Raw genomic sequence first — 24,409 nt, 5'->3', positions numbered from 1 at the left:
GCAATTAATGTGACTACTTCATCCGCGGACAAAGTGAGATGTCCATTTATCTCAATCACACAAGATGATGTTCAAAGATTAGTTCAATGCTCAGGTATTTGGTGTTTTCTGGAATTAATCCTCGAATATATTTTCTATAAAAAGCAGAATAATATTATTCCGCTAACTGTTTGAAAACACGGAATTCATTTTCATCGGGATGATTATTATTAAAGAAACTGCCTGACAATACAAACCAGCATTAGAGGACGCTCAAATATTCACTTATCCCAAACAGATCCAAGTCCCAACATCAGCTCCATGACGTTATAAACCAGATGAGTATATGCTAGAGATTCCCATTCTAATACTGCAGGTCACATTAGAGACGCCGAGTACAATATGCTTGTCAGAAGAGTCAACTGACTGACATGAAGATGGTCGCAATGAGTGAACTGCCTGATAGGTTCATCGTGAAGTGTGTGGGTTGCTGTTCACAATTTTTAAGAAAACAATTAAAGATGTTTTATCCTCAAACCCATGTTTCCCTCATGAAGAATATCTCATTAAAACTAGTTAGCGAATTAACCGTTGTGAAATCTTTCAACTCGATGAATACAAAAACAGACGCGCCACAGCGCAGAATAAGATTTAATGGAATGATTACATTATCATTTTTCTGTAAAGTCTCAGTCATACGATTGAAAGTAAGGCAAGTCGGTCCGCCTGATCTAATGCCCTGTTTCCCAGATAAACTCGCAACCCAGATTTACATTTAGGTAACGTCAGCCAATAAAATCTACCGCTTTCTGAGAACAAAATGGCATCCATGGCGTGCAAATAAAAGAACTGCACACCTAAGCAACTATCTAGATATTCCAGTTCTGCAAGTGCCTTCTGCAATCGCCCAGTATAAGGATACAGAGACCAAAAGGACATGACTGACGTAAAGTGTGGTACAGTCTCTTGTTGACATAAACATCAACGAAACATGTAGAAAGGTTAGTCTCTCGTGTACAGAAATGAAAACAGGCGCACCTGTTATGAAACCCTATGCAAGTATGAATCAATAGCTGATATATATATTGGACAATGTATCATACAAATATAATCTCTGAAATATGAACGGACTTGAGCGTTAGTGGAACCATTTTGATATATACATATGGAAGGGTCAGATATATCATAACGTGTCGTGAAGCAGAGTGTTAGGTAAAGACTGTTTATGCATGTATGGCCAATGGTAAGACCTCTATCAAGTAGTTTTCACTGTGGAATATTCCTTTATGACTATCCACATGATCATTGATCAGTAAATGGTGGCTCAATTGTCCGAGCAGTTGACCTTTGTTTAGTGGCTTCAGAAATAGCCCGTTATATACTGTGATTGAGACGTCATACAAGCTGGGTTATTTTATCAAAGGTCTGTAACCTGATATGTGACAAATCATATATTTTGTTTACGCATCTGTGATTGGCTGTTTGAAAGACAGTCTTTGTATTGATCAGTACAATAATTTGTATAGTGATCATCCAGGAATTCAATCGTTATGTACAGTTATGGAAATGAACTCACTTCAATACTGGAACAGGTTGGACCAGTTTAAATGATCTATTTCCGACTATTCACTGTCACGTGATTTTGGTAACGTGCATGGTGCTAGAAATCAAGGACAAGACCAAGGTAATACTAGTTCCTTATCTGAGTGTTGCTTAAACCTTCTCTGTTCCAGCTGGACAGCGGTAGAAAGTCTACAACTGTTATCATGAACGGTGTTATATACGTATATGTCCTGATCTTCCAATGCCTCTTTGTGTTAGGGGATTATCCCTTCAGAAACACATCCCTACCCTGGGATGTGAGGGTAGAGGACCTTGTCGGGCGCCTCACCCTGGATGAGATGCAAGAACAGATGGCCCGAGGGGGACATGGGAATTTTGGAGGACCCGCTCCCCCTATCCCCCGTCTTGGTATCGGCCCCTACTCCTGGAACACCGAATGTTTGAGGGGGGACGTGGGGGCGGGAAATGCCACATCCTTCCCCCAAGCTCTGGGTCTAGCTGCAGCCTTCAGGTAGGATGTCTGATAGGGTGGATTCAATTTATATTGATGATCATCTGTACATCTAGTGGAGACACGTTAAACACAATCATTGTTTCCGAAAGGGAAAGAAAGGCCGAGGGGGGAGAGTTTAGACACAGGTAAACATGTGTACAACACCTTATGGGAGTTAAGATTTTTCTTGCAATACATATTTTATTTAGGAAGTGAACCCTGTTTCTGATGGAAATAAGATAAAGATACAATGAAGAAAAAAATAAATGTAAATTTCTGGAAATACATTTACTGTTTTCCCGGGGGAACTGTCCAGAAAAAACACAGAGACTTACAAGTACAAATAATTCGTTCCAACAAGGAACGTTGTTTTAAGTTTTTGATTTGTGTCAGATACCTTATCAGCGATAAGACTTCGGCAAATGGTAATTTAAAGAGGAGTGAAACACATTTCTCAACCCTTTCCAAAGAGTAATCACTTATAGATATAATACAGAATTGGGACAAAATCTAGGACATGGAGAAATGACACATATACACGTCACTGTGATTTGGTTTGCTCTTGCCAATATCTTGAACTGTTTTCAAAACTTTTGTAATAGTTTCATTGTCTTAGACCACACATTGCCATAGATACATCTTTTTATTTGTTAATTAACAGTTACTGATAACATATTCAGATGCAACATCACTGGTGGGTAATTTCTGTATATATTTTTAAAACGCTCTAGAACTAAACATACAAGTTTGCCGTATCAAGAATTTTTCTGGCTTCAATCGCATACAAATCAACAGCAACAATTTCGCCTGCTTGGCGGCCAAACACACCGACACGACATGAACGTGCAACATGAATTGTTGTCACAACTGCAGCACAGGAAAATGTTCATACTCACCACTGATACCTCTACAGAAATACCAGACATAAACCCCATTTATTGGATGCTCTTGAACACGTCAGTAACAGCCCCATACCCTCCAACAATTGGCTCAAGGTCTGCAGGAAGAGTGGGGTAACGTTCTACACTTGATCTGATCGGTTCCATAGTCTGGACTCTTATGGGTGGGAAGCAATCAAATGATTGAGTACAGTCGACTCTCACCTTGACATTCAATCGTTTCATGTGTGCAATGATGAACCTCGGTCGGTAACGATGACTTGTCCCAAACTAGAATAGTTTATTATGTTCTGCTGATTATTCATAGAATGCGACTATTGATTTCCATCCTTTGTCACCTGTGAATGTGTTTCGTGTGCACGTACGTGCGTGTGTAGTCATTCAGCTCACTTTCACAGGACATGACAATTCCAGAAGTGTATATTCACAGCAAGGATCTGATGTACCGTGTCGCTGAGGCCACCAGTGTTGAAGTACGGGGTAAATATAACGACTACATCAGCAAAAAAGAGTACGGCGACCACAAAGGCATCAGCTGCTTCAGCCCCTTCATGAACATCATGAGGGACCCCAGATGGGGACGAAACCAGGTCACACTTTTTCATCCTTACATTTATAATTTTTCAGCTGCAAATGATATGTTTCTGTTGGATGTGTTTTTATAGTAAAGTGTTTACACTAAACCACATGTTGACACCTCTCGGACATTGATACAGGATGTTGATAGTTGCAGCCGGAATAAACAGGAACATATATCATTTCATTAAAACATATAGCGTATAACGTGAAGAATGAAAGCGATTCTTTCATCAGTTTAGGGTGACAATGAAAAACAGTGAAGCTTCCGGTTGATGAGAGATCCATGTGTTTTGTCTGTTTGCACCCAACTGCTACTACGATGAAACAAAAGTATGTGTTCTGAAATCAGGAAGTGTATGGAGAAGACCCCTATATGACTGGTGTTTTGGCCGCAATGTCCGTGAAGGGCCTTCAAGGTAACGACTCGCGCTTCATCAGAACTAACTCTGGCTGTAAAGTCTTCGCCGCCTACGCTGGACCAGACAGCATCCCCGTATCGAGACACAATTTTTCAGCCGTGGTATGTATTATTCTTTTACAAAAGTCCGAAGAGGGACAACATAGCCATTTTACATGAAGAATGTGTACAGTACTGACAACAGCCTAACGTTAAAAAGAACGATAGTGAGTGAGTGAGCGAGTGAGTTTAGTTTTACGCCGCACTCAGCAATATTCCAGCTATATGGCAGCGGTCTGTATAAAATCGAGTCTGGACCAGGCAATCCAGTGATCAACAGCATGAGCAACGATCTTTGCAATTGGGAACCGATGACATGTGTCAACCAAGCCAGCGAGCCTGACCACCCGATCCCGTTAGTCGCCTCTTACGACAAGCATTGGTTACTGAAGGTTCATTCTAACCCAGACCTTCACGGGTCAAAAAGAACGATAGAAAATATTCTCCACTTTCGACAGCGAAATCACGAGACGAGACAGGTATGAATATTTTGCAATGTTTCAAGCGATCCTATTCCTTCGAGTGCTATAATTTCACTGAAATATCCCATATGTTCCAATGTAGCCATAATCGAACGTTTGATTTTCATCTATGTCACCAGAAAGTGGTTATATGTTTATACAGAGCCAATTTCACTCATACATGTTTCATTAATATCTTCATGCTCCATGTGTGTTTTTTTCAATCTATTTAAATATATCTAACTGTGTACCTCAGATAATCCAATAAGGATGAATGAAAATATATGGATGTATGGATACACCTCTTTATTACAGTGAGAGCGACGTTTCGGTGTAGGTTCTAACACCGTTATCAAGCACCGTGACTTGAAACGTCACCGAAACGTCGTTCTCACAGTACTATAGAAGTTGTTCATCCATATATTGTAATCCTTTCTTATTGATCCAACATCTAAATGCCTCTCAAAGAAGTTAAGATGGTCCAGACATTACCTCGCCTCCTTTTGTCGCTGTCTTATGAACGGTATGCTGTCCGTCTGGTACAAAGGTTTATGTCTCCAATCGCGTTTGTCCTAATAAGCCCATTAATGTGCCACCTCATTGTGTACAAGGCTGTATCCTTCAGAGGTAAAACATTCCTCCTATCTTACTGTCCGACAACTCCACTGTGGCCAACAGTTCACAGCCTTGCAACGTTCTTCACACATGCGACTGTTTCAAAGATATATATCGGTACATGTGTATCAGCTTAACGAGTGAATGACAGACATGGGTACGGAAAATACAAGGATCACAATCATACGAACTCTCAACAACTCTGCACAGCTGAGAGAAAATCCTCATTTTTGAAACTTTCTATGCTACAGCAAATGTGCAAATAGACAGATGTTACAGATGGGTCTCCAATGTATAACAACAAAGTACTTAAGCTATATGATGTGGGGGATGTAAACAACAGCACCGAAAGCTATGTACCATGTACCAATACGTGGTAGTAAAACATACATGGATGGATAGACTATTCCATATAGATTTTCTCAGAGCCTCAAATACCTTCTGTTGTAAACACTTTCAATATCGCTTCAGTGGTCTATTTCTCGTATCATCTGATCAAAATACTTGCCCGTCACTTCTATCCTTTTAGGTGTAGACAGGATAAGATTTGACTTCTGTTTGTTCAGGTATCAGTACGAGACTTTCGTACAACATTCCTACCAGCGTTTCGGGCCTGTGTCAAGGCCGGGACTTACAACATCATGTGCGGCTACAACAGGTACAACAGTGCGGTACCCCAAGCGGCAAGAACAAGAAATACACATAAAACTACAAACATCATAACAAAACGTAGTATCAGAATATTAATCACATCATACATTGTGCTTTAGAAGTTACTTTATTAGGTTTCCCACCGTGTTTTTGTAAATAGAAAGAAACCCACACTTGCCATTAACCCTGATGATGGAAAAAGCTAATCGTGAAAACCTCTCTAAAACATGGTTTGATGGTTCTGAACCAATTCCGTCAAAGCCTTTTAAATCAATTCTTCATTCATTATTTTATATACCTTTCTCTACACTGCTCCAGTGAACAATGAAAGCATTAATGCATGTGATTCAGAAGGGGACTCTGCGTTTTAGTTTCAACGGCACGCCATCATGTGCCAACCGTTGGCTCCTGACAGATGTTCTCAGGAACGAGCTGAACTTCACCGGATATGTCATCAGTGACCAAGGAGCCATAGAGAGAATCATGACAACACACCACTACCTCGACAACGGCGTCGACATTGCTGCAGCGTCTGTTAACGCTGGTGTCAATCTGGAATTAGCTGAGAACCTTCGACAGCCCTTCTTCACTTTAATCAGTAGGTAGCTTTTCCTATGTATATTCGATGTCGTTGCATCCCTATATGTCCAAATGAGGAACGAGGTCGCACGGTATTAGTAATACTATTCATGCAACGTTTGTTTTGGTGTTGTTTTCTTTGTTTGGGGCTTAGAAACAGCGTTAAAAAGACAAATAGGTATATAGACCCAACCCTAGTAGTATATAAAAGGAAAGGGATGTAACGGCGAAACTACCCTCTCCTCAATCAAAGTTAGATTTCACCACGTAAAATATTTTTAAGGCTCCGCCGAGGCCTACGGATCGAAAGCTAGATGGTTTCCCTACAAAATGAGCTATAACTGGTCACAATCGGATCATTATTTCAAAAAGTTATTCGCTACAACTCACCGAAAACAGCTACCTCCACAATTCCAAGCCAAAATCATGGATCAGCCAGGACAGCGAAAACTCCACCTTTTAAATTCGTTTATTAATTCCAGCCACGTTGACAGCAGCTATCTAGCGCTAGATTCGATCGGCGGCTTTATTCCACGGGTCTTGCATTACAGTACGCAGTACAGTAGTCTGCATACACATCTGTATATATATTCACCTACATGACAATGGCCATTCTGAATCAGCTTCTACCACTCTGTCAACAGCTGAAGCAGTCAAACAGGGCAAGCTCACGGAAGATTTGATTCGGGAGAGAGTGAAACCATTGTTTTATACCAGAATGAGGCTTGGTGAGTTTGATCCTCCGGAATCGAACCCGTACACTGAGCTGAACACGTCTACCATCGAGAGTGAGTCCCATAAAGCCCTGGCCGTTGAAGCAGCGATGAAAACCTACGTCTTGCTGAAGAACGTGAACAGCTTCCTCCCTTTGACAAAGAAATATAATTCTATTGGGGTACGGTTGTTTATAGGGATTATATATCGGATTACTTCATTTCATTCATTTTTCGCACACCCACGTGCAAAAGAATAATTTCTTTCTTGACCAATTAAGGATATAAAAATATAAATATATATATTAATATACGTACACAAATACATCTGAAAGAGAGGCTGTGTACAGTTACAAATAATGCAATTTCATACTGCGTATTTTGTTCTGATGGTCAAATCAAAATTGTCAAAAGTGTAATCAGAAACCTTTCGTCAGTTTTCCAATGCCACACTATCATTTACTGTGATTCCTCCTCTAGGTGGTAGGTCCTATCGCCAACGACAAAGTCAACATATTTGGCGACTACTCCCCCGACAGTGACCCTCGGTTTACCATGACAGCCCTGGATGGCATCAAACAGTTGTCCTCAAACGTCCAATATGGCGCCGGCTGCTCGAACACTTCCTGCACAAACTACAACTCTTCCGCTGTTCATGACGCTGTGTCTGGAAAAGATTTGGTGTTTGTTTGCTTGGGCACTGGTATGTAACAGAACTAGTACCATTTCCTTTATTGTTGATTGTCTGTATCGAATAACAAGGTCAATGGAATTAGTGTATATTCAACAGGACTTGTAATATAACTGAAACGGGTGTTCTGATTTCCCGTAACATCTTAGCTTGTGTTGCTGCTAATGAGTAACAGGGATTTCTTGGGGGTGATTGGTTTTGTACAGTTGTGTATCTACTCCTGGTTTTGTTTATCACAGAATTGTATCGATGCTTGTTTGATATATTTAGATAACTGATAATTTTATAAATAAAGAGGTGTCGTCAATGTATTTTTAAAGTGCCCCCTTATCTTGATCTCGCTCGCTGTATCAGAAGCACATAAAGGCGAACGTTATCTCATATATTTCACTTATGTTTTTACACATATGGCGATAGTTACACTGTGACTCCTTTTTACAAGGTCAAGAGATTGAGAGTGAAGCACGTGACAGACCAAACATTGAACTTCCTGCAGGGCAAGCCGAACTATTACAAGATTCACTGAAATTCAGTGAGTGTCCTCAGATTTTACTACATTGATAGTCTCGGTGTTAAAATAATAATGTGTTCGGTAGCATTCACTACAAACCAGTTCCTTTGTCTGACAAATACCCCAGATACCTCAATAGATAAATATTTATACCATCCTACTGGCGTTGAGCAATGTGCGTGTCATTTTCCAATTACTTTCCGTTTTGTTATTCACCAGATTTAGATTAAACTGTACACGAAGATTACGGCAGCATTCAATACGTGCAAAGCATTACATGTTTTACCATTTCACTCCTGATTTTTCACAGGCGGCAATACGCCAGTCGTCCTTCTGATGTTCAATGCCGGTCCTCTGAACATTACCATGGCAGATGCCAGTCCTCAGGTTGCCGCCATCTTGGAATGTTTCTTCCCTGCTCAGGCTACAGGAGAAGCTCTGCGTCGAGTGCTCACCATGGATGGACCTGGTTCGGTTCCTGCAGCCAGACTGCCCTACACATGGCCTAAGAGTCTTGATGGGGTGAGTGAAGTTTCATTTCCCTGTACAGTGTTGACATATGTTGCCTCAGTCAAAAGGTTCCAGCATTGGTCCTCAATACCCTACACCTTTACCCAGACACAAAATTACACCAGGCAACACAGTGAGTAAATCAGTTATTGATCAAGCATTGTGCATTGTTAATATTAACATGTTGATCGGCATAAGTACATATAAAGTATGTACATACAAGATACATACAAAATAATTAGATTTGGAAAAAGACACCTCCAGACGTTCCTTGGAGAGTTTGCCAGAGTATACCATGCATTTCAAAGAGAGAAGAGTACATTGGACCGAGCACTGTGATTTGACCGATTTTCTACGATCGCTTCCGATGTCCGCGACAGTTACTAATTATGTAATGGCTGTTGTGGTAGGATTTGAACATTAAATAATGTGAGGCCCCCAAATAGCTGTCAAAGTAAGCTGAAATGTATTCATTCCAGTTTCCAGCCATGACAAACTACTCAATGGCCGGGAGAACATACAGATACTACGAGGACGACCCATTGTACCCTTTCGGCTATGGCCTTTCCTACACTGAGTTCTTTTACATCACGCTTCAGTACTCCTATACCATAAAGGCAGGGGCAGATGTCGAGGTCTCCATTCTGCTGCAGAACATAGGGAAATATGAGGGTGATGAGGTCAGTGGAATCTGCTTGAGCCTTTCCTTTAGCGTCGTTCCCTTGTGAAACTGGTGGTTATTTCCAGAAGACCGATAAGCTTGACTCCTAATTTGTTCAATGATCTACTAAAATGGATGTGTGTGTGTGTGTGTGTGTGTGTGTGTGTGTGTGTGTGTGTGTTTTGACTAATCGATTTCTGTCCCACTCATATTTTTGAATAGTTGAAGATGAAAACTGATGAAGTGTCTCTATACATTGATGAACTGCAAACAGTTACACTAAACATGTCCGAAACGTCATTACAAGAGACGGAAATAGATGCTCCTCCAACACCACCGCATGTTATCTGCTTCACATTAGATTCGTCAACATGTACAGTTACGAATTCCTTAAAAGTAAACGGCAACACCTCTCTTTTCATAACGGTTAGATGAGAGATACTGTTGTTGAGTTATTCTGGGCAGAGAGAAATAGATGCCCCTTCACCGCGAATACCAAGAATCAGGACCAGACGTCATGACCTCCAGTACCAATATACATTCATACATCAACTGATAGAATTTGCAAATCGTGACACCTCTGTTATCAAGTAGATAGAGTTTTGGCTGTCAGAGAAGAATGTCGGCGGGTCGATCATCGGGCACGTCACTCGGAAGGAACATAAAAGATGGCGCTTGTATTTACCCTGCCTGTTCCCATAACAAAGCAATGACCGTTCGGCTCGGAGTCAGTATACTGTGGTAGAGTAGGGTATGGAGTGTGGGCTGGCACCATGAAACCGTCAATAGTTCAGGACAAGTTCAAGTACCCACACACATACAAACACATGTGCACCTAAACAGATATATAGCACACCCGCTCTCGCTCACGCACACACTCTAAACCTAATATCCCATTTCACGCCACCAAGTGATATATTCAGAATTCAAAGACAACTCTGTCGTACGTGATTTAATGTCATATAGTTATGTGAGATCATGACACTATTGTTTGCTTGACACTATTGGGAATGGTTATCAACTTGTGATGAGGTAAAATGTTTGGTCAAAGGGTAAACACAACAATTCCGCAAAACCGTTGTGATATGGAGATGTGTCATTAGACTAATGTCAATGGTTACTGATTGACCAATTGATACAACGATTGGTCAAAAGGTCAAATTTCTTCTTTGCAGGTTGTTCAGGTATATATATCCTGGGACAACGCCAGTGTGCCAGTTCCACGGCGACAGCTGGTTGCTTTTGAGCGTGTCACCATTGCTGCCAATGCTTTCCAAGTGGTTAACGTGACGGTGTCAGCAGAGAGCATGGCCGTTTGGGTGGATAACTCGGGGTGGGTGATAGAGCCAGGTGAGTGACCCTTGTGGGTACTGGTATATACTGTACCTCTGTTTACATGCCATGTACACTGTGCCTCTAACGCTGACGACCTAGGTGTAGATGCAATTCTATAGTTCACTGCACTGGTGACAACCCTTGGCTGGTGATTTAACAGAAAAAATAGTCTTTACATTTCAAAATATATGAGAATATTTCTTTTACTTATATGTGATTAGAATTGGTCTTCAGCAATGGGGTCGGGATCGGGTGGTCAGGATTGCTTTTGGTGGATGTCTTCCTATCACAATGTCAATACTCAGGATATCCCTCTCTTGATTGTCCTGTCCAAACTTGACTATACAATGCCATTTCAGAGTGCCCTGGGGCTATGGTTGTGGGGTCAGCGAGTCTCGGAGTAAAGATCATAATGGTTTGAGGGTAGAAAGCAAAACTACAGGCAGATCAAGGCAGATCTTGACTAATATATGAATTGGCCCTTTCAACCTTCTGCTTATATTAAGCTCAACCCACGCCACATCACTAAACATGTCCGCTGTAACAAAACAAAAACATTTGCGTTTGTTTTGCCATCTTATTTTTTCTCACGGGAGAATATAGATAAAGTATCTGTGTCTTCTTAAATATGATACATTTGATCTTGCTTGGACATACCGTCACATGATGTAATGTCCTAGCTGGTTGTCTACAGAAACAAGAATGGAGCACTTCATATCGCCGGCACGGTCGTAATGTCTCGTCCAATAATAAAGACTTCATAGCGTCTCAATCTTTTTTTGTTTAACTTACAATTCAATTCCCTATATCTTTTAGCTAATCGAATGACCGTTTGTAGTCTGGTGCAAGCCATGATCACTTTGCTGAACGAACCATCGTACTCTTCTTTACAGTAAAGGTCTTGGAACCTTTTTTCCCCAAAATTATTGTAAAAAGGAGGTTTGTACATATTTAGGAGACAAATACTTCTAAACATGTAACTGCGTATACACTTGTATAAGACTATCTAGCAGTTAACAAACAATGATATGCATCTGGCTGTGACCTGTTTAAAGCATGGGGACTAGTTGCCCAGTTCACTACATTGACTACTGAGACTACTTTGAAGTTATGGAGAGGGGTGAGGATGTCCCATTACGATTTATAGGTATTGAACAAACGTAAAAAATACAACACTGAAAACACCAAGGATTTTTTCGTCATTTACCAACACGATAATCCTCTTCAGGTTACATCCGATTGTTTGTTGGTGGTCAGCAACCAAGTCAACAAAAGTCTGCACCATCACGAGTGCTGGAAGGTGGATTCAAAGTCGAGGGTTCCAAGTATCTTGGTGTGTACTAAGACAAATACTCGTTGCGTCAATAAAATATGGCATGTTTCCGAAAACAGTCACAACTATTATTCCGTTATATCTTTCTTGTCTATCACAAATATACGATTATGTCGAGTACATAAAGGTTGCAACAGGTGACGTAGGAGTTTCATAATTCGGGCAAAACGCCTGTCTATATCGTCTACTAAAGGACGTATTTATTGCCATCCACACACAAAACGGAAATGTGATATCACCCAAATGATCTGATCAATGCAATGGCCGAGGATTTGATGGTTTCGGAGTGGATGTGAAGCCTTGAATATATTGTTTTTATACAATCAGAACAATGTTACAAAATACATGAAAACATGCAACTATTGTTTCAGTGGGGCGATTATTACAAAGGAAAAGTCTAAATATTTTCAAGACAACCATGTTTAACGGGCAATTGAGAGTTTGGACTAAAACCTTAGCACAAATTAGTTTATTTCCTCATTTCTTCGCCATTTTCCCAATCAAATTTTTGCCTGTAAAGCAGCTTGGGTGGACAAAAATGATGTTAACCATCCTTCAGGAGGTCAATCCCTACATCGGATTCTATTTAAGAGGAGGCTACTCACTCATTTCAGTGTAGTAAAAAGGGTCTTGAAGTTTTACCCAAGCGCCAATAGCAGGACAAAAGCAAATACTGACGCCATCCACAGGTACAGAACAACGAAGGCATGACTCTATGACTTAATGGAGATCAAATGCTACTTGTTTTGGGTCAATGGAAATATCTGTATGTACCTTGGGATTCTGTCCAGTGGTTTCCTGGAATTGTGATGGGTTACCATCTTAAATTGCTCTGTTACCTAGATAACATCGCAACCCAGAATTTTATGTCTGGCTAACGTCTGCCGATGAATTATGTTACTATGATCTGGAGTGAACTGATCATGTTCGCCTTTGTCATGGTGATATGGACACGTGGATACGAGCTTCAACCCCCATCAACTTTATTCGCCAGATCTGGCTACAGGCAGTTTCTTTCTACAACACAAACATATGTAAGTAAACTGAAGAAGAGTATATGAGAAAGTATATTGAAATACAAGGAGTACGCTATTTCGGTTCTAACATATCGTACAAAAGAAAATGTTTCTCTTATTAATCATGTGTTTAATGTTCGATTGGACTTATCTTTAGTGAGCAATATTAGATAAAGAAAAATTTACTGGCGCTTGAAAGTATCATAATTCACAACTGATGTACTTATTTTAGAATATTTTCTTTGCTCATCAATAAATTTCAAACATGGTACGGGTCATATGGTTGCATATTCATTTCGTACCCTAGTTTTCATTGAATCATCTGTTTTAGTGCTTAGAAAGATGTTGCGGGTCTTTTAAAATCTCTCCTAGGGACACTAGTTATTTGGCATGTTCACGATTTTACAATCTTTACCCCCAAGTGTGAAATGAAAGTGTGTGCTCTTAAGCACCCAGATAGTAACTTGTTAGGAATAAACTGAATATTAACAAAACCATTAAGAAGTTGACACTGAACAATAGTTAACATGATTTCTTAAGCACTCATTGGTGTTGAGTTCATTGATCGATGATATTGGTTTGGAACTGTGATTGATGGTATGACAAACAGCTTGTATAATGGTGGTTGATTGATGGTGTATTGTCAGCAAAGAAATATTACATCTTTATCTACAATTATGAAAATTAAATATTGCCAGCGGACTATGTTTGAAACGATGATGTCATTATGCTTGTCTTTTTATTCACTGTCATCTTCCAGGGACATGGTGCTAGAGGCCAAGGTCAAAGCAATACCTGCTTATCTGATAATTGTTTTACATTCTGCGAGCAAGCTGGACCTCGGTAGAAAGACGTACACGTGTTATCATGAATTGTCTTTCATTTGGATTTGTCCTAATCCTCCAATGCCTCTTTGTGTTAGGGGATTATCCCTTCAGAAACACATCCCTACCCTGGGATGCGAGGGTAGAGGACCTTGTCGGGCGCCTCACCCTGGAAGAGATGCAAGAACAGATGGCCCGAGGGGGGCGTGGGAATTTGGGTGGACCCGCTCCCCCTATCCCCCGTCTTGGTATTGGCCCCTACTCCTGGAACACCGAATGTTTGAGGGGGGATGTGGGGGCCGGAAATGCCACCTCCTTCCCCCAAGCTCTGGGTCTAGCTGCAGCCTTCAGGTAGGAGTCTGATAGGGTGGATTCAGTTTCTATTGATGATCATCTATGAATATCGTAGGGGCACGTTTAACACAAATAAAAAATGGAGGAAAGAGGAATACAAAAATGTAGGAGAGAGGTGACTCTGGCCAGTATGTATACAATCACTTGGCTTTGAGTTGGCAACATTAGTCGAAGGATACCTTATCAGAGCTATGGAATTTTGCAAACGATAAAGTGCTCAGGAATTTTATTTCGGAATCCTTTTCTAAGGAGGTTGGAGATATAGATACAATATAGAAATACGAACTAAAAAGGATTACTCGGAGAAAATTGAAAACGTTATTTTTGTGTGTGTGTGTGTGAATTATTATGCGAACTAAATTGTGTAGTTTTAATACGTTAGTGATATTTTGTAACATGTCTTTGTCGTTTATATTAATATGACATAAACGGTGAACTATGGACTGTGTAGTCAGACAAAAAGGTAAACTTTATTTTTAATCAATTTCGAAACTTTCAATTTTAAATATTTATAGCCGTGATGTTTCCATTATTGTTTGATGTTCAGCATTTCCATTCTATTAATGTCGTGCCGCCGTACCTGGTTGTATGGTCATTCAGCTCGCTTTCAGAGGACATGAAATTTCCAAAAGTGTATATTCACAGTAAGGACCTTATATACCGGATTGCTGAGGCAACTAGTGTTGAAGTACGGGGTAAATATAACGACTACATCAGCAAAAAGGAGTACGGCGACCACAAAGGCATCAGTTGCTTCAGCCCCGTCATCAACATCATGAGGGACCCCAGATGGGGACGAAACCAGGTCCAACTTTCTCATCTCTTCGTCGTTATATCTTGAATTGTTACGGTGCAAATATAATGTTTCATTCCGATGAGATTATGCCTGGTCAAGATCATGACTGAATTAGCTAGGTTAAATATTTTGGGTGAAACTAGAATGTTTCAGAATGAAAGTGAAACACCTTCTTACATCTGCCGCATGGAGACATACTGACAGAGAATACTTCACAAACATAGGTGACCCAGTGTTATGCACGTTATGAAAGTTAAATAGTGTTTCGTCTTCAGAGGAATCTTTAATAAATGACAAACTGTGAAAGCTTCTTCACTCGAATTTGATATGGATAGGTTCTTGAAGGTTCACCCAGGTCTTCCGGCTAATGAAGTGTTCTGTGATATATTGTGGCTGGTTTGCATCCTGTTGTTTCAAGTAATATGACAAAATACTTTCTGAGTTTAGGAGAGTTATGGAGAAGATCCTTACATGTCCGGTGTCCTTGCCACCATGTTTGTGAAGGGACTGCAAGGTCACGACTCGCGCTACATCAGAGCGAACGCTGGCTGCAAACACTTCGACGCCTACGGAGGACCAGACAGCATTCCCGTACAAAGACATAACTTTTCAGCCGTAGTGGGTATCATTGTTTTATACTTACGTCCACTAAAGGGACCAAATTGCTTCACGAAACGTGTGAAAAGTATCTGTGCATGAAAAACATCACAGTGTAAAAAGACATTTTCCATCTTTCGTACAGCGAAATCGGTGGTATCTATTGCTCACATAACGTCACAGGGATAGACGCGTGTGAAATATTCTATAATTATACATAAGTCACTGCTATTAATTAAAATTCCATATGTTTATCTGATACAAATCAGATGTTATTAGGCATGCAAAACTCAACGTGTGGGTTCGTGGTGACTTTGTTGACTTTGAGTAGTTTTAAATATTTTCAGCTAAGCATAGTTCAGTGACCCTGATATGTACTATATATACATTTACTATCTTATCTTTCACGGGAGGATAGTCAACACAGTACTTCGCCTTCGTTTGTCACACAGAGAGTAGGATAGACCGTCAGTGGGTCAAAACGTTTCGATACCTTAATATCCAACAATTGGGCATGTTACAACGGCAAAGAGTTCCTTTACTGTGGAAAACAACCGGCAACCTTGGTTGTTGTTGTCGTTGGTTTGTTGTTTAACGCCGTGCTCAGCAATATTCCAGCTATATGGAGGCAATATGTAAATAATCAAGTGGACCAGACAATCCAGTGATCAACAGCATAAGCATCGATCTACGCAGTTGGGATACGATGACATGTGTCCACCAGCCCGGCGGGCCGGAACACCCGATCCCGTTAGTTGTCTCTTACGACAAGCATGGGTTACTGAAGATCAATTCTAGCCCGCATCTTCATGGGTTGACAGCCTTAGTGATGTCCTCGATATGTGTGTGGCCTTCGCAACGACGATCTGTTTTTGTTTTTAAGGCACCCATAAAGGACCATAACATTTAATCGGTTTCAAATTATCGTCTAGCAGCTCTGCACAAAAGAATATTTTCAGGGTGTACTTACCAACCATAGACTAGGTGTTTAGGGCATACGAGGATAGTAGTTATGGTGAAACCTGTGTGAAATGTAACTTGCCAAATGTTAATGTTTTTGAGTTTATGTCTTAAAATCGCATGCTAATTTGGCAAGTGCCAATACATGGATAACACTGAAGACGCATTTCAATATTGAACAAAATTGATCTCAGAACATAATGTGAAGCCTTCTTTCACTTTCAATGCTCATTCTGCCGTCGATATCCAGTATATATAGTGTCACCTTGTCTGAATATGTGTAAGTCATTATGATGGTTAGAGTTGAGTGATATATGCCTCCTGTGATATATGCCTCCTGTTTCTACAGGTATCAGTACGAGACTGGCGTACAACATTCCTACCAGCGTTTCGGGCGTGTGTCCAAGCCGGGACTTACAACATCATGTGCAGCTACAACAGGTACATCTCTGGTCATGGTGCTCGTGAACATGAAGCGGCATGTAAATAACATCTATGTAAAACGTGTTTAATAAAACTAGTAGCAGGATATTGTTGACAAACTACATTTTGCTGCAGAAGTAACATTTTTAGGTGTGCGTAGTTTACAGTGTGAAATCCACCTTGCCTTGAGTCATGGGGCAATATTGCTAAACGTGTAAAACGTTTCAAAACACAGCTTAATAGTGGTGAACAATTTTCTTCAGAGAAGCTTCTTCAGTCTCTGCTAATTATATTCTATTCCACCGAGTACTCTGATCCAATGGTAATGGAGGCATCATTGAGTGTGATTCATAAGGGGTCCCTGCCATTCAGCTTCAACGGAACGCCAGCATGTGCCAACAGTCAGCTTCTAACAGATGTTCTCAGGAACGAATGGAACTTCACCGGTTACGTCATCAGTGACCAAGGGGCCATAGAGAGAATCATGACAACACACCACTACCTCGACAACGGCGTCGACATAGCTGCAGCGTCAGTGAACGCTGGTGTCAATCTGGAATTATCGGAGAATCTTCCCCAGCCATACTTCTCCCTAATATGTAGGTACCATTTCACAGTCTCTTCGTAGACAGTCTCCGTGAAGACTTGGGTTGGAAGGGGTCTTCAGTATCCCATGCTTCTCGGAAGGCAGCTAGCGTAATCGGGTGGTCAGGCTTGCTGACTTGGTTGATGCATGTCATCGTATCACAAGTGGGTAGATCGATGCTCATGATGTCAATCAATGGATAAACTGTTCCAGACTCGATTGTATACAGATCACCGTCATATTAATACACAAAGTCATATTGCTGGAACATTGCTGAGTGGTAGTCATCCTTAAAAGCGTTCAGAGAGTGGTAGTGTTAATCATCCTGAAAAGACTTCATCGCTGCCAACAGAAGAAACCGAATTCTATAAAGACATTAGCATGTAATGTGTAACATTTAAAATATCTAATAAAATTACACTACCAGGTCCTTTTTATCTCAAACGTCTACCATTAATTTGGCTATCCACCACAAAACAAAAATGAACTGATTACCAATTTACTGTTTTTATTAACGCTGCAACTTTATTGCCATTTAATCTAATGGAATAGACTTGATTCGAAAGAGACCTGTTTCTTTATCCTCATCGGTTCAGTGTGTTTCTTTTCTTCTAAGGGTATACAACCTTTATGAAACGAGGGGCAATATACTAAAAAACGTTTGCAAAACTACCGACTTCATGTAACCTCATCAGCTGAATTCGTCATTAACATGTGAAGTGTGGAGTTTGCAAGAACATGAATTGATATGTTTTTGGTTGTAGAACTGTTGTTTACTGGATCCTTATTTCGATTTATGCATTGACCGACTGCAGCCAAAAGCCCAAACGGCAAACGTGTAGCCGGTCATTCAGATAAATCTGCTTTTGAAGAATTGAAAAAATGCAGATACGAACTTCAAGTGTCAAAAACATCGATTTCTCCTTTGGTGCTTGAAACAGACTCTAATCCCTCGCAAAGTTGAAAATTGTAGTCAGCGTAGAAACAAACTCTATATAATCTGTTTAGCAAATATATTTTCCGAATAGAGCACTCGACCCATGGCCGATGTCCAGAAAAGGAACAGGACTCCCCAAGTTGAATGTATCCTGCCTAGCTCCTTCAGAGTTCAATACCATACTATGAAACGCTTTTGTTTTGACAGTACGTAAATGCGTACACAGCGTACATGTGTTCACCTACATGACAATGACCATTCTGAATCAGCTTCTAACCCTCTGTCAACAGCTGAAGCAGTCAAACAGGGCAAGCTCACGGAAGATTTGATTCGGGAGAGAGTGAAACCATTGTTTTATACCAGAATGAGGCTTGGTGAGTTTGATCCTCCGGAATCGAACCGGTACACTAAGCTGAACACGTCTACCATCGAGAGTGAGTCCCATAAAGCCCTGGCCGTTGAAGCAGCGATGAAAACCTTTGTCTTGCTGAAGAACGTGAACACCTTCCTCCCTTTGACAAAGAAATATAATTCTATTGGGGTATGGTATTTTGGTGTTTTGTTTTACATTGTTTTTAAATTGCAAACTTCTTAAACACTTAATGGGTTTAGGGCTTGTAGTTAGGAACATAGGTCTACAGTACACAAATACATGCAAAACAGAGGGTGTGAACACGTCCGCGTACATTTACAAAAAAGGGACATGGAAATGTAATTTTGTTGCCGTAGTTTGTGCTGATGGTCATAATTTGTTTGCATTGCGTTTGTCAAAACTATTCCAAGGTCACTATATTGGGTATTGTAATTCCCGTTTCTCGTCTAGGTGGTAGGTCCTATCGCCAACGACAAAGTCAACATATTTGGCGACTACTCCGCCGACAGTGACCCTCGGTTTACCATGACAGCACTGGATGGCATCAAACAGTTGTCCTCAAACGTCCAATATGGCGCTGGCTGCTCTAACACTTCCTGCACAAACTACAACTCTTCCTCTGTTCAAGACGCTGTGTCTGGGAAAGATTTGGTGTTTGTTTGCCTGGGCACTGGTATATAACAGAACTAGTACCATTTCCTTTATTGATGACTGTCTTAATACATACCGCATTGCAATTAGTATATGTTGAACAAAGTTTGTAACAGATATGAAACTGGGGTTCTGGTCTTACACCGTTACACTTCAGCTTTTCTTGCTGTTTGTCAGGGGATTCGGTGTGATAATAAAACTGTTCACCTATCCCTGGTGACCTTCGTTGCTATAATATATCTGTTATATTTCCTCCAATTTTGGCAATGACCTATTTCCTAAATAGCTTTTGTCAATATATTGTTTCGCAAATTGCAAAAAAAACATATCTTGCTAACTGTAACAAACCTGTTATTATGAAAGTTATCTATTTTCTTGCAGTTACAGATTTTTACTGCATGCGTTATTCTCAATCCTAATTTTCATTTTAAACCTACATTTCCAATTATATCCTTTCTGGATTTAAATCAGCATGATAGAAACTTTCAGAATATGCCCACGAGCAGTTTATATATTTCCGACATATATGCTGCAATGGTGATACTTATAATTATCTTCTATATTACAAGGACAAGAGATTGAAGGTGAAGCACGTGACAGACCAAATATGGAACTACCTGCAGGACAAGCCGAACTATTACTAGATTCATTAAAATTCAGTAGGTATTAATAGTTTTTATCATCAATATACTGACTTGCTGAAACTTGAGAAATAATGGTCTGAATAAATAAATAAAATTGTTCTGCTACTCCAACAACAGATACCTACTTTGTGTTTCGAGGCAGTAATTACACCATATTATTTCCTAATATTCCACTGAGAACCCAGGTTGAACATTTTTCACCTTTATCAGTATTACCTTTTAATTGTTTTCATTTTTTTTCGATTCTTTAAAGTTGCACATCTGTACAAAGGAAAACTGAACACAAACATAACAGCAACATCGATTGTTGTGGTGATAAGGCAAAAAAACTGTTTTTTGTTTTACATCATGAATTTACAACGAAACTATCAACGTACAAACTGCCGGAAATATATCATTCATTTCGTGCAGGCGCCAATACGCCGATCGTCCTTCTGATGTTCAATGCCGGTCCTCTGAACATCACCATGGCAGATGCCAGTCCTCAGGTTGCCGCCATCTTAGAATGTTTCTTTCCTGCTCAGGCTACAGGAGACGCTCTGCGACGTGTGCTCACCATGGATGGACCTGGTTCGGTTCCTGCAGCCAGACTGCCCTACACATGGCCTAAGAGTCTTGATGGGGTGAGTGATGTTTCATTTTCCTGTATAGAGTCGACCCATTAATTGCCAGTATGCTATCTCAATCAAAATGTTCCAGTACTGGTCATTCGCGTGAATACCTGACAGTTTCTCCCAGATAGACATGACGATCCCTTTTAAGAATGTGTACGATCAATATTAAACATGTTGATTTATATTATATGTAGATGAATTTATCCTTAAATTTAATTTTGATCAATGGAAAGTGTTTTTACCAGAGTTCGTACGGTTTATCATAGCCTTTCGAGTGTGCAGAGTGAAATCTTATATCATACCGTATACATTTGGGCAAAGGTGCCTTTGGACCTCGTCAGAATTTGTCAAACGTATGTAGTTCTCTTTGCGAGTTATTATCAAATTTGTATCAGGTGCTAATTTGGCTAATATGTTTTATATGGCAGTACCCGATGGCCTGGACCGTAGCTAAAGTTTCCTGTCACTAACTTACTAAGGTCCTGCTTGACTGTCTCAGCATGGTCGGAATATTACATAAGGCCCCTCAATAGCTGAAATCCATTTTATTCCAGTTTCCAGCCATGACAAACTATTCAATGGCCGGGAGAACATACAGATACTACGAGGACGACCCATTGTACCCTTTCGGCTACGGCCTCTCCTACACCGAATTCTCCTACAGCAGGCTACAGTACGCCAACGTTATAAAGGCAGGGGAAGATGTCGAGGTCTCCATTCTGTTGCAGAACACAGGGAAATATGAGGGTGATGAGGTCAGTGGAATCTACTTGTCTTTCGTTCAGTGTGATTCCCTTTGTATAACTGATGATTATTGCAAGAAAACCTAAGATGTGTTTTTCACAATATATATAGCCTGTCGAGCACATTTACTTACACAATACACATTGAATGTATTTAGTTTTGTTTTGTTGCTCTCAAATTCACGATGGTTGAGAATATATTCTGAAAGAACAGGGAGAAAAGTTCTGTACCTAAGTCACTGTTCTTGAAACGAGGAACGCTTTGATCACCAAAAATGAGCCATGTTCTTGTGCAATTCACACAATTAGAATATCTATACTATGCACATAATGCAATCATCCTCACATGACAAGCGTTAGAAATAGATTATAACCTGACTTTTGCAAAGTCCTCAAGAACAAAATACAACATATTGTTTCTAGTAGCGTATTGGTATTAAAATTGTGGCATGATATCTCAGTGGTAAAAGCATTATTTAGTATGCTTACAGACACACATGCAAGCAGTGCAGTTGCGATATGGAGACATGACATTATTGCGATTTGTTACTGTTTGGGTCAAATATTCTTCTTTGCAGGTTGTTCAGGTTTATATATCCTGGGGCAGCCCCAGTGTGCCAATTCCACGGCGACAGCTGGTTGCTTTTGAGCGTGTCACCATTGCTGCCAATGCTTTCCAAGTGGTTAACGTGACGGTGTCAGCAGAGAGCATGGCCGTTTGGGTGGATAACTCGGGGTGGGTGATAGAGCCAGGTGAGTGAGTCAGTGTGGGTACTGGTATATATACTGTACCTGTTTACTTGTCATGTACACTGTGCCTCTAACGCTGACGACCTAGATGTAGATGCAATTTTATAGTTCATTGCACTGGTGACAACTCTTGGCTGGTGATTTAACAGAAAAAAATAGTTTTAAATTTCAAAATACATGTAGTAGTTAACGTGACGGTGTCAGCAGAGAGCATGGCCGTTTGGGTGGATAACTCGGGGTGGGTGATAGAGCAAGGTGAGTGACCCTTGTGGGTACTGGTATATACTGTACCTCTGTTTACTTGTCATGTACACTGTGCCTCTAACGCTGACGACCTAGGTGTAGATGCAGTTCTATAGTTCATTGCACTGGTGACAACTCTTGGCTGGTGATTTAACAGAAAAACATAGTTTTACATTTGGTCTTCAGCAACCCATGTTTGTGTGAAGCGACAAACGGGATCGGATGATCCGACTCGTTCACATGGTTTATACAGTTCATCCCAGTTGTGTAGATCAATGCGCATGATGCCAATCACTGGATTGTCTGGACTCGACTGTTTAATGATCGCCATTATAAAGATGGAACATTCTTAGACCTCAAGCAACGACCAAATAGACCAACACTTCTATAAATCTGATACATGTAGAACAATTTTTTATTTTGTGAGTGCGACGTTTCGATACAGAATCTGTATGGAAACGTCGCACTCACCACAGGCAAACTGTAGCGCAAATAGGGTTGCGCAACCCTATTTGCGCTACAATTTACCTATGCACTCACGAAGTAAAGAAGTTGTTATCCATAAAAAAGCGTTCTATATTGTACGTCTCAACTTCTAAAATGCCACCCAAACAAATCAAAGTCAAAAGGAGTTTATTTGTAACGAGGCCAAGGGCCCATATACAAGATATAACTATACATAGTTAACAAGAGCATACAAATGAAGTCTAAAGTGTTTCTAAATACCTATTTCTTTTTATATATGCATGGTAAATGTAATACTGTACACGTCTGATTAAATTCTCCTGAGTTGTACATATCAGCCTTTTATATTTATGGATAGAAGGGAACTTCCAAAAGTGTTCCGGAAGAAAAGTTATTCTCAATTCATTGTACAAGTGGCATATAAGTGTGAAATGATACTCATCCTCTACAGAGGTGTTGCAAATGGGAATACAAACGTAAACCAGGTTCGATTGATTGCCACCTACCTTCATAATGACGCTGCCCTTAGCCATAATCCTGCAACTTCCATCAAAATGAGGCTTGTTCTCGTCGTCGGCAGTGGACGCAACCCTTTCCATTCAGAGTTATGGTTAGGATCTGCTATGTGATTTGTAAGCTCTGACCTCGTGTTGACGTCTTCTGAACAGCGTCTAGTACCTTACTGTCCAGATGGCTGTTCCCTCACGTGCAGGTAATTTGTCCCTGTTCCACTGATCTGGGTACTGTAGCAAGAGCATTATTCAACTAGTAATTTTGGTTCTGTTGCGGTTATTGATTCTCATCCATATTGTAACACAAGTCAGAGTTGTGACCCAGCGTGTCCAGTTTTTATGTGGTGAGCTTTCTTGGGTTCATCAGTGATGCGATTTTTCCATCATCCAGTATCTTAGCTATTGAAAAGTGCATTCCTATAGCAGGTTTAAGTCAAGTTGACAAGCTGATCGGTTATTAGCCCATTAGCAGAAAATAGCTCAGAAGTCTTTCGTTCCCTTGGGTAAGGGTCTTTGAGTAAATAGACGAGAAGTGTCTTCTTTGCCGTAAACAAAATGGTCAAGATTTGCCGAGACTTGAAAACACACAAGGTTTGTCTTCTCATTAACCATCATGATCATCCTCTTCAGGTTACATGCAGATGTTTGCGGGTGGGCAACAACCAGGTCAACAAAAGTCTGCCGCATCACAAGTGTTGGAAGGTAGATTCAAAGTCGAGGGGTCCAAGTATCTTGGTGTATATTAAGACAAATCAGCTTTGCATTAATAAAATGTGCCTTGCGAGAACTGTCATAACTATTCCTCTGTTATCTCTTTCACAATATATATGGGGTGGTGGGGATAGCCTAGTGGTTAAAGCATTCGTTCGTCACGCCAGAGACCGGTGTTCG

At 40.5% G+C, this 24,409-nt stretch overlaps 1 protein-coding gene across 2 annotated transcripts; it reads left to right on the top strand.

Annotated features, from left to right (window-relative positions):
• Positions 1-1,711: 1,711 nt before the first annotated feature.
• LOC124280571 (beta-D-xylosidase 1-like) lies at positions 1,712-24,311 on the top strand. 2 transcript variants are annotated; one of them, XM_046716534.1, is made up of 12 exons: positions 1,712-2,053; positions 3,365-3,524; positions 3,863-4,033; positions 5,613-5,704; positions 6,069-6,295; positions 6,921-7,171; positions 7,470-7,692; positions 8,123-8,212; positions 8,502-8,713; positions 21,360-21,560; positions 22,127-22,301; positions 24,149-24,311. In XM_046716534.1, the coding sequence occupies exons 1-12, from the start codon at positions 1,746-1,748 to the stop codon at positions 24,262-24,264; spliced, it is 2,226 nt and encodes a 741-aa protein (XP_046572490.1). In that variant the 5' UTR covers positions 1,712-1,745; the 3' UTR covers positions 24,265-24,311. The 2 variants fall into 2 exon arrangements, with proteins under 2 accessions (XP_046572490.1, XP_046572488.1); XM_046716532.1 differs by lacking the exons at positions 21,360-21,560; positions 22,127-22,301; positions 24,149-24,311 and adding exons at positions 9,181-9,381; positions 10,538-10,712; positions 11,926-12,101.
• Positions 24,312-24,409: the final 98 nt, after the last annotated feature.

Source organism: Haliotis rubra, unplaced genomic scaffold (genome assembly GCF_003918875.1).
Source record: "Haliotis rubra isolate DU_JTF1 unplaced genomic scaffold, ASM391887v1 Scf27, whole genome shotgun sequence".
NCBI classification, from domain to species: Eukaryota; Metazoa; Mollusca; class Gastropoda; order Lepetellida; family Haliotidae; genus Haliotis; species Haliotis rubra.
The sequence above is the reverse complement of the archived record's forward strand: the minus strand, read 5'-3'. Positions and strand labels throughout refer to the sequence as shown.

Bases quoted from the DNA above. Each gene is read 5' to 3' on its own strand.
- LOC124280571 (XM_046716534.1), top strand. From the start codon at position 1,746: ATGAACGGTGTTATATACGTATATGTCCTGATCTTCCAATGCCTCTTT. The intron at 8,213-8,501 runs GTGAGTGTCCTC...GATTTTTCACAG, and splicing joins ACAAGATTCACTGAAATTCA to GCGGCAATACGCCAGTCGTC. The intron at 22,302-24,148 runs GTGAGTGAGTCA...CATCCTCTTCAG, and splicing joins GGGGTGGGTGATAGAGCCAG to GTTACATGCAGATGTTTGCG.